Source organism: Ovis aries, chromosome 2, assembly GCF_016772045.2.
Source record: "Ovis aries strain OAR_USU_Benz2616 breed Rambouillet chromosome 2, ARS-UI_Ramb_v3.0, whole genome shotgun sequence".
NCBI classification, from domain to species: Eukaryota; Metazoa; Chordata; class Mammalia; order Artiodactyla; family Bovidae; genus Ovis; species Ovis aries.
This window is the reverse complement of record NC_056055.1, coordinates 167,196,253-167,209,662: the sequence shown is the minus strand read 5'-3', so window position 1 is coordinate 167,209,662 and position 13,410 is coordinate 167,196,253. Positions and strand designations below refer to the sequence as shown.

At 36.5% G+C, this 13,410-nt stretch overlaps 1 protein-coding gene across 3 annotated transcripts in view; it reads left to right on the top strand.

Moving 5' to 3' along the window:
• KYNU (kynureninase) overlaps nucleotides 1-13,410 on the top strand; it is a 122,571-nt gene that overhangs the window by 21,256 nt on the left and 87,905 nt on the right. For all 3 annotated transcript variants that reach the window (XM_042243923.2, XM_004004721.6, XM_060411152.1), the window contains exons 3-4: nucleotides 773-893; nucleotides 10,598-10,680. In XM_042243923.2, the coding sequence (XP_042099857.1) occupies nucleotides 773-893; nucleotides 10,598-10,680 (204 nt within the window). The remainder of the gene's footprint in view (nucleotides 1-772; nucleotides 894-10,597; nucleotides 10,681-13,410) is intronic.

Below are 13,410 nucleotides of genomic sequence, written 5' to 3'. Positions count from 1 at the left end.
GGCCTTTAAAAAGACAGCAAAGGTTTAAGTAATCTAAATAAAGAGGAGAATACAACCAAATTATTCCAGTAAAATTTTAGCAGAAGTTTAATCTTTCTTTCAATAGAATTAAGATAAAACTTAGAAGAACACAGTTATAAACTTGTGCATTTCTAGAAAATACTTTAACTATACGGATTGATTTGCTGCTGAAATTCTGTTTATTGCAACCAAGGCAGAATTAAAAATTAGTGTAGCTCTCATTTATCTGAATAAGAAGTAAATAAAGAAAAGAGCCTTTGCCTAAACACGTGTGCATAGAGAGAGAATAAAAATGTACGCATTTAATATATCCACTTCAGATATATCAAAAATCATTAAACTGTTTCTATATGCTGCAACACCAGTTAATGCAGAGTATCATTACTTGTCAAATTCTGGTAACCTTCTGCTATAACTAGATAGGCTGATATAATTTCTGTAAAAATTCTTGTTTTAACTTTTTTCTATTGGCTATTTATTATTGGAAGTACTTGTTCATCTAGATTTCTTCATGGAGCATAATACATATGACAGATCTAAAGAGAAGCATTTAAATTATATTTTAACATATAAATGTAAAATATTATTTTTAAGAGAACCTGATGCTATACTTGGAAGGAATTGTAAGATATTTCTCATCCTTCTTGGAGTTAAATACATTTTTTGTTTGTAGTGAATAAACAATGCCAAATGGAAAAATGTTAATTAATTGAATAGGTTTGTTTTTTTTTTTATCTTTCTTCTATTTCAGTTGATTTATCTTTGGTGAATAAGGATGAAGAAGCTATCTATTTCTCAGGAAATTCTCTTGGCCTTCAACCAAAAATGGTTAAAACATACCTGGAAGAGGAACTAGATAAATGGGCCAAAATGTAAGTATTATTTCAAAAGCTAGCAATCAACATCTCATACAAGAATTGTAAAAATCACTCTAGACTGTCTAATATTTGAAAAGGTGTAAAGCAGAATCTTAAAACATTAGAGCAGAGAGGAACCAGAGGGATTGTGTTCAATGAGTGATAAAATATTCTCATTTTATGGATGAAGTAACTGAGGATCAGTAAATAAGGTCATATGGCAAATTAGTGGTAGAATCAATAGTAAAGCTTTTAAAATATTTTAAAAATTAAGCTCCTCCTCTGAATTGGCTCATCTATGTCATAAGCAATTATTTTATTTTTTTAAATTACTAACAAGGGAGTTAATATTTAGGATTCAGTTTAGTGTTTTCATGATTAGTTCTTGGCTAAACTCTAGCACACCAATCTTTATAAATAAGAAATTAAAAATTGTTGAGGGGGGACAAGATGTTGAGTGAAACAGAAGGTACTTCCCTCACCAAACTGAACTTGATTATTGAGAAGACGTGTATCCCTGTTGGCTCAGATGGTAAAGATTCATGCCCATGCGTGCAATGCAGGAGACCCTGGGTTGGGAAGATTCCCTGGAGAAGGGCATGGCAACTCATTCCAGTATTCATGCCTGGAGAATCCCATGGCCAGAGGAGCCTCGCAGGGTACAGTCCATGGGGTTGCAAAAGAGTTGGACATGATTAAACAACTACAACTTCCATTGAGTAGATGCTCCATTGGGGCTTAGTTTGGCAGGTTCACTTTAACTGTGTAGGAATCTTAAATCAAGATTCATGTTTTTCTCCATTTTCTTGTTCTGCTTTTACTTTTCTGCTTATGAAACCCTCCATACTTTCTATTTATCTCAGTTCTCACCTCTTAAATATCAACCTTCTCAACCACTCATTACCCCTTGCTGAATATCTAGTGTATTAGTAATCACTGCTCTACAATAGGTGGTTTAGAGGTATCTACTCACATTAGTTTCATATTTTTAGCTATATTATAAATCCCTTAAGGAAAATAACTTAATCTTATATACTTAATCTTATCCTTCCCTAATAATTACTGACAGCTAAAACTGGAATTTTTAAAAAATATCTAACTCTTTAAATATTTATATTATTTGAATATTAAACATAGTATAAGTATTTAAAAATATTTTTGCTTCTTACAATCTGAAAAAAAGGATGAGGGGGAAGCTAAACCTAAAGTACAAGGGAAAAAAAGAAATTCAGGAATATGAAACCATACCAGATAAGAACTCTGAGCAAGATATTTAGGTCTCATAGAAACCCAAAATGACTTTTCCAGCTTTCTATATTCTTCAGGCCAGTGGTCTTTTCTGTTGGGAGCAAAACCTCTTCTTTAAAGTTAAGTTTAAACTGACTGTGCCAATGATTACTACCAAGGCTATTAGATAACACTGCAGAGTTCTTAATTTTACTGGTTAAGAATGTAAGTTCACAACTCAGTGCAAGAATAATAGAGTTTTACACAATTTATTAGGTCTATTATAATTTTATTTGCATAACATTTATGCATACTTTGAAAAGTAAATATCACTACATTTGAAAGCATTTTGCACTTGCAGGCTTTGCTATTTTAAAATATAAGGGTCATAGTTAATAAAAATGGTTAATATTCATTTTTGGCCTAAATGTAAAATATAGCAGATAATTAGATTGAACTTGAGATTTGGAGAGTGTCTTTGCCTCTTAGATATTTGTTCAGCAAACTGTGCATTTTCATCCTTCATGTACATTCTAAAATATGCCGCTCTGCTATCCTATTTGTATCCTTTCAATTATTCTACTTTATTAAAAGACTGGTTGATTATTCTCAAAACTTTTACTCCAATTATGTTCAGGCAGAAGTGTCAGGACAGCCTGCCTCTCTGTCATAATATCTTCCTATTGTTGCTACCTTTCAATTTTATATTTTACATTGTGACAACAGAAATTTACATACTCTTAACCACCCCTACCAATAGACAGACGATTTAGCAAGGAAGTATGTTGTAATGCTTCAAGCAGTGTAAACTGAACTTTGAAAAGACTTCTTCTGAGTAGAAGATTAGATAACTAGTTGGTTTTATTTAGTCTTTTTGTTGTGAACTCTGGTGTCCCAGTCAACATCATGGTGCTGCCAGCCGAGCGATATCAGTAGTATTTGAGGTTCATGAATACTATCTTGTTTCCTTCCATCCTACCCCCAATCTTTAATCTCAAATGGGTTTTTTCATTCATTTTTTTGCTCCTAAATATTTAGCTTAAAACTCCATTCTAGCCTTTTCAGCTAATGTTGTGTTGAAAGGAAAACTTTTCCTCTATCAACTTACCTTCTAGTGGTTGGGGGCCTGAGGATTAATTGACAACAGATAGATTAGCTTTCCAGGTGGTACTAGTAGTAAAGAATCTGCCTGACAATGCAGGGGACACAAGAGACACAAGATACATGTTCAATCCCTGGGTCAGGAAGATCCTTGGAGTAGAAAATAATAACCAACTCCAGTATTCTTGCCTGGAGAATCCCATGGAGAGAAGAGCCTAGCAGGCTACAGTCCATGGGGTCACAAAGAATTGGACATCATGCAGTGCGTACACACACACAGAGATTAGCAGGAGAAAACTTTGTTTTACATGACTGCAGAAACACACTACGGTGATTCACTTATCAGCCAGAGTAAGGGATTAAAACCAATTTAACAGAAAGGGGGGAGTAGGCTTCAATAGGAAAGTACGGTTGGCTCACCTGGGCTTTTCTGTCTTGATAATAACCAGCAGAATCTTTCCTGCTTGGGAGCTCCCCAAGAGAAAGACTGAGGGAAAGTAAATGTGTAACTCCTAGTGCTAAGGGCCATTCTTCTCTGATGGTGGGTCAGTGGTGGTGGTATTTTCAGGAGGCTTTCCTTAAGTTGGGACAATGTTTCTTTCTTAGGATTTCTTTCTTAGGTCAAACATGCTTTTTTTAAAAAAAAAAAAAAAAAAAAAAAAAAAAACATGCTTTTAAAGTAATCTTCCTGCCACTCTGGTGGCCCATTGTTTCCTTCACTTGCCTTTCTAACTATTGCCTTTGTTTTTGTACTAAATTTCCCTTGCATATGTTTGGTTTGCCTCTGGATCCAGAGCCACTCATTATTGTAATGAATATTATCAGGTTATCTGCTCTTCTTCATCTCCTCCAACCCTAATTCTGCCCTACTTCTCAGCAGATACCCAAACCAAGACAGTGCCCACCCCCATTCCTGACCAGTGAGAGATTTTTAGAACTGAGTCAAAGAGCTACATAGTCACTAAATAATGTACCTTAAAATTATTTGCTTAACAGAGTAAAATAACATTAAAAATTTATAATCTTAACAGTAACTGAGAAATTTGAGTGGTCTAAGTGAAATATTGCCTTGGGATATTGATATCAAATTTCAATCCAAATCTCATCCATGACCTATAACATAGGAAATGCCATTTGGCTTATGTTTTTTATCTTCTAAGTCATCATCTTTAATGGAATATTGTAAACATGCGACCTACTTATCTATAAAATAAACCATCACTGGTCATAAGGCAGCTCAATCTTATAATTCATGTGACTGCCATATTTGATTACTTTACACTAAAGAAAAGTCAAGAATACAGGCACACTTAGAAATATTTTAGGACTCAATTGATTTCTTCTAAAACTTTAAGTGATTCAAGCAAGACTATGAAATTAAAATGCTTACAGCAAGACTATGAAATTAAAATGCTTACCTCTGTATTTTTTAAATGCCTATTAGTATTTTCCAAATTCATTTTCAACTGTACATGATTTCTAAAGTAGGTTAATAACACTTTATTTGGAGAATAAATTATTTGTTTGATGAAATGATAATATTTAGATTATTTTAATTTTCTTAAATAGAAAACTTTTAGTGTAATTTTGCTCTTTGATATATAATAATTAGTTATCAGCAAGAAGATATAACAACAATAAGAAGCAACAATATATGCTTGTTCATTGTGGGTCTGCTAAGATGGATAGGCAATAAACTTAATTTGGGGGAATATTTAAAATTAAATATTTACTAATGACCCAGATCAATTAAAGGAGAATGAGTTAGTAATCATAGTGGTAAAATTCAGCTATGTCAGTTCTAAAGAGCACATTGTAAGTTGAAAGATATATGTTGTGTCCCTAGGTAGTAATCAGTATATTACTGGTCTTCTAGGTTATCCCATTTTCTAGATAAATAAATGTTTCTTTTTTATAGGAGCAAAAAGTTGCCACAGTTGTGTCTTTATAGGGATTCTTATAAAAACTGATACAATTTAGGTAGAATTACTTAAAAAGAAAAATAGCACACTGAATTACACTGTAGGAACAAACTGCCTGGTTTGCAGTGACATGGTAATATGTGTGCAGAAAGGGTTCTGGTGAAGCACATGGGATATGTATGTTTCTGCAGACCTGCAGTCTCATTTAATTTAAGGGTTTCTTTCTTTAAAAAATATAAAAGTGTACTGTAGAGGAGGAAAGACTTGCCCCCTACTGTCATAGATCCATTACTGGGCCTAGGAAATAAAGTAACAGGCAGATTAACAGAAGAAAAGGCATAAAATTTTATTACTTTTTAATATTACATGCATGATGGCACCACAGGAAAAAAAGAAATGATATCCAAAAAAAGCAATGAGATTTGAAAGCTTATATATTGTCTTAATAGGGGCTAAAGAGGAACTATACAGGTCACTCTGAGAAAAGTAAATGATTTTTAGGAAGGATGAACAGGCTGTTAGAAGAATAGATGGGAAGTGTGGTAGTTTGTGACAAAGTCTATCTGGCTGTGGTGCTGACTTCGTCTCCTCTCTTGTGACCTGAGACAATCTTCCCTTGTTGATGAAACTTCCAAAAAGGGAATTAAGGACAAATTGAGTTCTTTTGGAGGATCTGTCTTCAGGCAGATAAGGGGAGTTCAGAGATATCCTCCTCTTGCATTTGCTCTTTTTCAAGTACCTCCAGCACATAATAATCCTTATGCCCAAGCGGCAAGTTTTAATGTGGCATATTCTGCCTCCAGTGTGAATAAGAAAGTACATGGTACGACATGTTACAGAGCTTTTCCTGACATCTCTGTTGGCTAATCATCAACTGGGTCACAAAAAAATGTTGAGATATCATTAAGGGAGACTCTTTGAAGTCTTATTTATTTACTTTCTGGGGGGAGCTTTTAAAAGCAGGGGCACTTTTCATTCTGTAGGATGGTTAAAGCACAGTCCTATTTCAAAGAGGATCCACATTTCTATTAACTTCCTAATTAGATTTTATATCCTGAAATCTAATTTCATGAGCAAATACTGCTCTGCAGACATCTCAGCCGACTCACAGCAGTGATTGATGCAATGGTAGTGAGTGAACTCTTTCCTATGCTCTCTTTCCCTTCACAGCATTAGTAAAAGAAGATTGCACCTACGCTGCAACTACTTTAAGCAGTTTAGAATGAAAACAACATAAGCTTTCTCTTAAATTGAATATGTATGTTTATAACTGCACTGTGATCCACATCAGCTCTTTCTAATGACAGGCCACTTTGAGTTTATTTGGGTAACACTTCCTAAATACATTTCACTACCCTAGGCTAGTAGACTGGCAAAATGAAGAAGTTGATTCTGTGTGTGACATCTTAAAGAAAGGAAGATGCCAAAAGCATTGCAGGAAGAAACAGATCCTTAAAGATTATTACCATGGTGTCTACAAGGGTGAGAAGTAGGTGGCATAATATTCTGAGATATAAATTCTCTGAGGCAGAACGTAGAATTTTACTGCCTAACAGCAATAAGATGTATTGTGCTATCAGCAAGGCCATGGAGCTCTATGTGATTAAAATAAAAAAGGATCCAAGTATCTGCCTTTAACTACTATTTAATGATAAAGATTTTTGTCTTTAGCATTTATATTGGAAGTCAAGAAAGAGGCAAGCTTCAGGCTACCTAACAATAATATGAATAATACTCACTAACAATTGTCTTTCTCTTCTTCTTTTATTCTTATAGTCTCTTTATTCTCAAAGTCTTCTTCCTTCATCTCACTTTATACGGTAACTGAAGTATTAGTTTAAAAACTGTGTTTTACACCACATGCTGATGTGTAGTGCAGTGTTAGTCACTCAATCATGTCTGACTCCTTGCAACCCCATGGACTGTAGCCCGGTACCAGGCCCCTCTGTCCATGGAATTCTCCAGGCACACTGCAGTGTGTGCCATTTCCATCTCCAACGGATCAATCTCCAACCCAGGGATTGAACTTGGGTCTCCTGGGTCTCCCACATTGCTGGCAGATACCATCTGAGCTACCAGGGAAGCCTTCACATGCTGATGAAGTGAGTTTTAACATTAGATTTGCATTAGGAAAGACAACTCAAAAAAGGGGTACCATGTACCAAGATCTTACACATGCTATCTTATTTATTTTTGATAGAAATCCTTTAAGGTACATATTATAACTATTAAAGTGGGAAATTAGGTACTGCTGGAAGAAGCACAAGCTTGAATCAAGATTGCCGGGAGAAATATCAATAACCTCAGATATGCAGATGACACCACCCTTATGGCAGAAAGTGAAGAGGAGCTACAAAGCCTCTTGATGAAAGTGAAAGAGGAGAGTGAAAAAGTTGGCTAGAAGCTCAACATTCAGAAAACTAAGATCATGGCATCTGGTCCCATCACTTCATGGGAAATAGATGGGGAAACAGTGTCAGACTTTATTTTTGGGGGCTCCAAAATCACTGCAGATGGTAACTGTGGCCATGAAATTAAAAGACACTTACTCCTTGGAAGAAAAGTTATGACCAACCTAGATAGCATATCGAAAAGCAGAGACATTACTGTCAACAAAGGTCTGTCTAGTCAAGGCTATGGTTTTCCCAGTGGCCATGTATGGATGTGAGAGTTGGACTGTGAAGAAAGCTGAGCACTGAAGAATTGATGCTTTTGAACTGTGGTGTTGGAGAAGACTCTTGAGAGTCCCTTGGACTGCAAGGAGGTCCAACTAGTCCATTCTAAAGGAGATCAGTCCTGGGACTGCTTTGGAAGGAATGATGCTAAGGCTGAAACTCTAGTACTTTGGCCACTTCATGCGAAGAGTTGACTCATTGGAAAAGACTCTGATGCTGGGAGGGATTGGGGTCAGGAGGAGAAGGGGACGACCGAGGATGAGATGACTGGATGGCATCACTGACTCGATGGACGTGAGTCTGAGTGAACTCTGGGAGTTGGTGATGGACAGGGAGGCCTGGCGTGCTGCGATTCATGGGGTCACAAAGAGTCGGACACGACTGAGTGACTGAACTGACTGACTGACTGACTGAAGCCTCTAATAAATGTAGCCTCATACGTACTATTGACCTGGAACTGGCCCATCCCAGGTGATGGAGTCAGTTGTTAAACATTCAGGATTTTCATTGATGGGGGGTATTCATGCCACAGAAATCAGTATGGGCTCCTCCTTTCCAGTTTCCCCACTGCTCTGTAGAGGAGAATCAATCCTTTGGCCTTCTGAGGTTTTAACTGACAGCCTTGTAATAAAAGAGAGGTTAACACGATAAAAAAAGAATTTTGCTTATTAACGCAATTTATTAACATGAATACCTAAAGGATACATAGGAAATATTCAAGGAAAAATGAATAACTCCTGAAGGTGGCTAAGAATTCAAGCTTAAATCTCATTTGATAGCTAAAGAGGAAGAAAGATGCAGGCCTCTTAGGGGATAGTTAAGGACTTCTATGAAAGATGGATGGATCACTGAAGAATAGATAGGAGGAATAGTCTGAAGTTTATCCGGGGGGGTGGTGTTGCTTGTAGTCTCTCCTTGCTAAGAGGCTTCCCAGGTAGCTCAGATGGTAATGTGTCTGCCTACAGTGCGAGAGACCTGGGTTTGATCCCTGAGCTGGCAAGTTTCCCTGGAGAAGGAAATGGCAACCCACCCAGGTATTCTTACCTGACGAATTCCAGGGACAGAGGAGCCTGGTAGGCTACAGTGGACGCATCTGAGCAACTGCCATCTTCTTTAGCTGATGAAACTCTTGGGAAGATTTATGATAACTTTCTTTCGAAGGGTCTGTCTTTAGGCAGATAGTGAAGTACAGAGAAAGCCACTTCTTGGATTTTCTGTTTCTTCAAGTGCCTATAGCACAATATGGTGAATGTCCCACAATGATGTTTTAGGATGGCTTATTCTACCAGCCTTCATCTCTAAGAGAAGGTTTTCCAGCTCAACGCTACCAGCTTATTTAATTCCAGAATATGTATTCATCACAGTTAACTCTATACATAGAGCACATGCTTATTCCTTTCTTCCAAGTTTACATAGTCTTTGGATTCCAAAAGAATTAAGAACAGTCTATTCCAGAGCTTTCTAATATACAAGTTTGTAACAGCACACAAAGTCACTCTCTTCTTGATTTCTTCTACTATTTTTCAAATGTATTTGCCTTCCTCATTTGATAGAAATGACTTGAGAATTGACATTATCTTATGCATTTAGTGTTTTTTTCCATTATGCCTACTGAGATAACTACTAGAATAACCAAATTGATCTAGAATGTGATAGATGAAATTGCTAGAAAATATGGGATTCCCAGGTGGCTCAGTGTGGTAAAGAATTCACCTGCCAATTCAGGGAACACAGGAGCGATCCCTGGGTTGGGAAGATCCTCCGTAGGAGGAAATGGCAATCCGCTCAAGTATTCTTGCTGGGATAATCCCATGGATAGAGAAGCCTGGTTGGCTACTGTCCAGAGAGTCACAAAGAATCAGACAGGACTGAGCACACAGCAGGTAAAGATATAGTATTGTCTCTGATTATTGCCAAGTTTCACTATTAACTTAAAATGTCATCATGAGTATAATCACATTTTATATACTTCTATTTAATTCATAGGTTATAATTATATTTTAAAATGTAATTAATAATCATTTTAATATCTAGTCTCAAGTAGTAGTAAAATGTTGCAGTATAGATACAATTATATGGAATGGTATACAGATAAGATATTCAAATAGCCTTAAAATTTTCAAAAGAGAAAAAATAATATCTTAGACTCCAAAATAAGGAAAGATAATGAAATATTATATGGTCAACACCCCCTATGCTGCTGCTGCTAAGTCACTTCAGTCGTGTCCTACTCTGTGCGACCCCATAGACGGCAGCCCACTAGGCTCTCCTGTCCCTGGGATTCTCCAGGCAAGAACACTGGGGTGGGTTGCTATTTCCTTCTCCAGTGCATGAAAGTGAAAAGTGAAAGTAAAGTGACTCAGTCATGTCCAACTCTTAGCGACCCCATGGACTGCAGCCTACCAAGCTTCTCTGTCCATGGGATTTTCCAGGCAAGAGTACTGCAGTGGGGTGCCATTGCCTCCTCTGACCAGGCTCCTCAGTCCATGGGATTTTCCAGGCAAGAATACTGGAGTGGGTTACCATTTCCTTTTCTAAACACCCCCTATACTCCCCAACAAAAAAGGAAACAAAAAAAATACTTTAAAATTACAAGTTAAAAAGCAGAGTTCTCAAATATTACTTTTGGTTTTTTAAAAAGCATGCTTTTTATTAAAACATTACAAAGACTCACTTAGAAATGTTCAGTCACTAATGTTGATATTTGAAAACTCACACCAACACACAGAGATACACACTATACACACAGATGCACACCAAAACTAACATTGTTATAATCCCTTTTCAATTTCAGGGGAGTCTATGGTCACAGTATAGGGAAACGTCCTTGGGTTATAGGAGATGAGACTATTTCAGGACTTATGAGTGACATTGTGGGTAAGTACAAAGTGAATTTTTTCCAAAAAACTCATAAAGACATAATCATTTGGTTATATACATAGGTTATAAGATAAACATTTTATTGAAGAACATCCTGATTTTTAATCTATAATACTAAAGAGTAAATGTGCTTTTAACTGAGACTTGATTGCTAATTTTTTTTTCTTATATATTCTAAGGCTATTATTTACTCATCAATGAAAAACATCTGCACTTATAATTAAGGAAATTTCATAGAAATCAACTTCAATTAGTTTTCTAAGAGTTTATTATATGGTAAATAAACATTAATCTTCACATGCCAAAGGCCTCAAACACCAATATGTTTAGCTTCACTTCAACTTAATCTGTGGTGATCTTTTAAAATTAGGCTGAGTGCTGTTGAAAATAATATTGTTGATGCTGTATTTTCAGTCTATGATGTATTTCCTAAAGTGAACTCTATATACTGTTGGTAAAGCTATTCAATATAGTTTTAAATGGTAAATGTGTTATCATATTGAAAAAATTATTTGTTTGATCGGGTAGATTATTCAGCATTGCTTAAAGTCTTATGTGAAATTTAAGGTATTAAACTATATATATATATATATATATATATATATGTATGTGTGTATAGATATATACATATACACACACATATCTATCCCATAGTATCTCCTATATAAAGCCCCTTCTTTAAGATCAGGAAATATAACAAACCTTCCCTAAAATATACAAATAACCACAGAGAATTAAACAAAGTGAGGAGACAGAGGAATATTTTCCAGAGAACGGCAGGAAACTGCAAGGAACCAAGTGAAGTGTTAATTAATCTACTCAATAAAAAATGCAAAGTAATGATTATAAAGATGCTCAATTAATTCAGGAGAATGGGTGAAAATAATGAGGAGTTAAACAAAGAGTTAGAAAATATAAAGAAGAACCAAACAGAGCCAAAAGAAACAACTGAAATAAGCTAGAAGGAATCAACAATAGAGTAGATGATACAGAGGAATGTATCAGTGAGCTGGAAAACAAGAGTAGTAAAAATTACTCCAGCTAAGCAGAAAAACAGAATAAGGAATTTAAAAAGAGGAACAGTTTAAGAGATATCTGGGACAATATCAAGTATACTAACATTCACATTGTAAGGGTCCCAGAAGGAGAAGAAAGGGGTAGAGGAGTTATTAAAAGTAATGATTCCTGAAAACCTCCCTAACCTGGGAAAGGAAACAGACATCCAGGTCCAGGAATCACAGAAGGTCCCAAATAAGATCAGCCCACAGAGGTCCACACAAAAACACATTTGTAATTAAAATGTCAACAAAAAAATAAAAAATCTTTAAAAAGCAAGGGAAAAGCAATTTATTATACATAAGAGAACTCCCAAAAAAACAGTAGCTGACTTTCCAGCAGAAACTCTGCAGGCCGGAAGAGAGTGGCATGATATATTTAAAGTGATGAAAATAAAAAAGCCCACAACCAAGAATACTCTGCTTGGCATGGCTATCATTCAAATTTGAAAGAGAGTGAAGGCATTTCACAAATAAGCAAATGCTAGAAGAATTCAGCACCACTAAATATGCTTTACAGGAAATGTTAATGAGACTTCTGTAGGTGGGAAGAAAAGGCCACAAGTAGAAATACAAAAATTATAAAAGGAAAAATGTCTCTTTTTTAAATGTCCTATACACAGTATTCATTTGTTCTGTAATGATTCACATTTTAAATAGTGCTTTCTGACAACATGCCAGTTGGCTCTTCTTTAATAGGGTAATAAGAATAGCAGTTCACATTCAAGGTGGCAGTATCACCAGACCACATGAAAAGGGTAAGCAGAGACCCTCTGGGCATGTTGTGGACATGTTGTGTAGGGCAGAGGGTCTCTAAAGGAAAGAAACAGGAGAGATTGGGAGAAAGAGCACCTTTATATTTGCAGATGTCATTACTCTTTCCAAATAGTGGTCATATTAGCTTTTCTGGTAACCCCATGTAGGGAGAAGAGGAAGAAAGCAGCATATCTTGCTTTAGATGCTTGGTTGGGGTTTGCCTGCAAGAAGGAAGTTTTTGGACACATTTGATAAGCACCCACATCTATCAGGTGAAGCTTCCTCAACCCTCAGCCACCATTCACACCCTCTGTACTGACAGCAAGACAGGGAAGAAACCTTTAGCTTTCATTCTGTGTTTAGCAAGGAGAGATTCAAAATTATCATAGTCAAAACAATGTTAATATAGTTTGTAAACAGACCACAAATAGTTTAGGAACACTATGTTTCTAACTTCTCCTTATGTATTTGTGGGACTCATCCCAGCGTAAGGACAGTCTTCTGCCCCAAATAGACCCCCAAAAACAGATCCACAGGAAATGACTTTGCATCTTCAGTTCAGTTCAGTTCAGTACAGTCATTCAGTAGTGTCCAACTCTCTGGGACCCCATGGACTGCAGCATACTAGGCCTCCCTGTCCATCACCAACTCCCGGAGTTTACTCAAACTCATGTCCATCGAGTCAGTGATGCCATCCAACCATCTCATCCTCTGTCGTACCCTTTTTCTCCCACCTTCAATCTTTCCCAGCATCAGGGTCTTTTCAAATAAGTCAGCTCTTCGTCTCAGGCAGCCAAAGTATTGGAGTTTCAGCATCAGTCCTTCCAATGAACACCCAGGACTGATTTCCTTCAGGATGGACTGGTTAGATCTCCCTGCAGTCCAAGGGACTCTCTCAAGAGTCTTCTCCAAAACC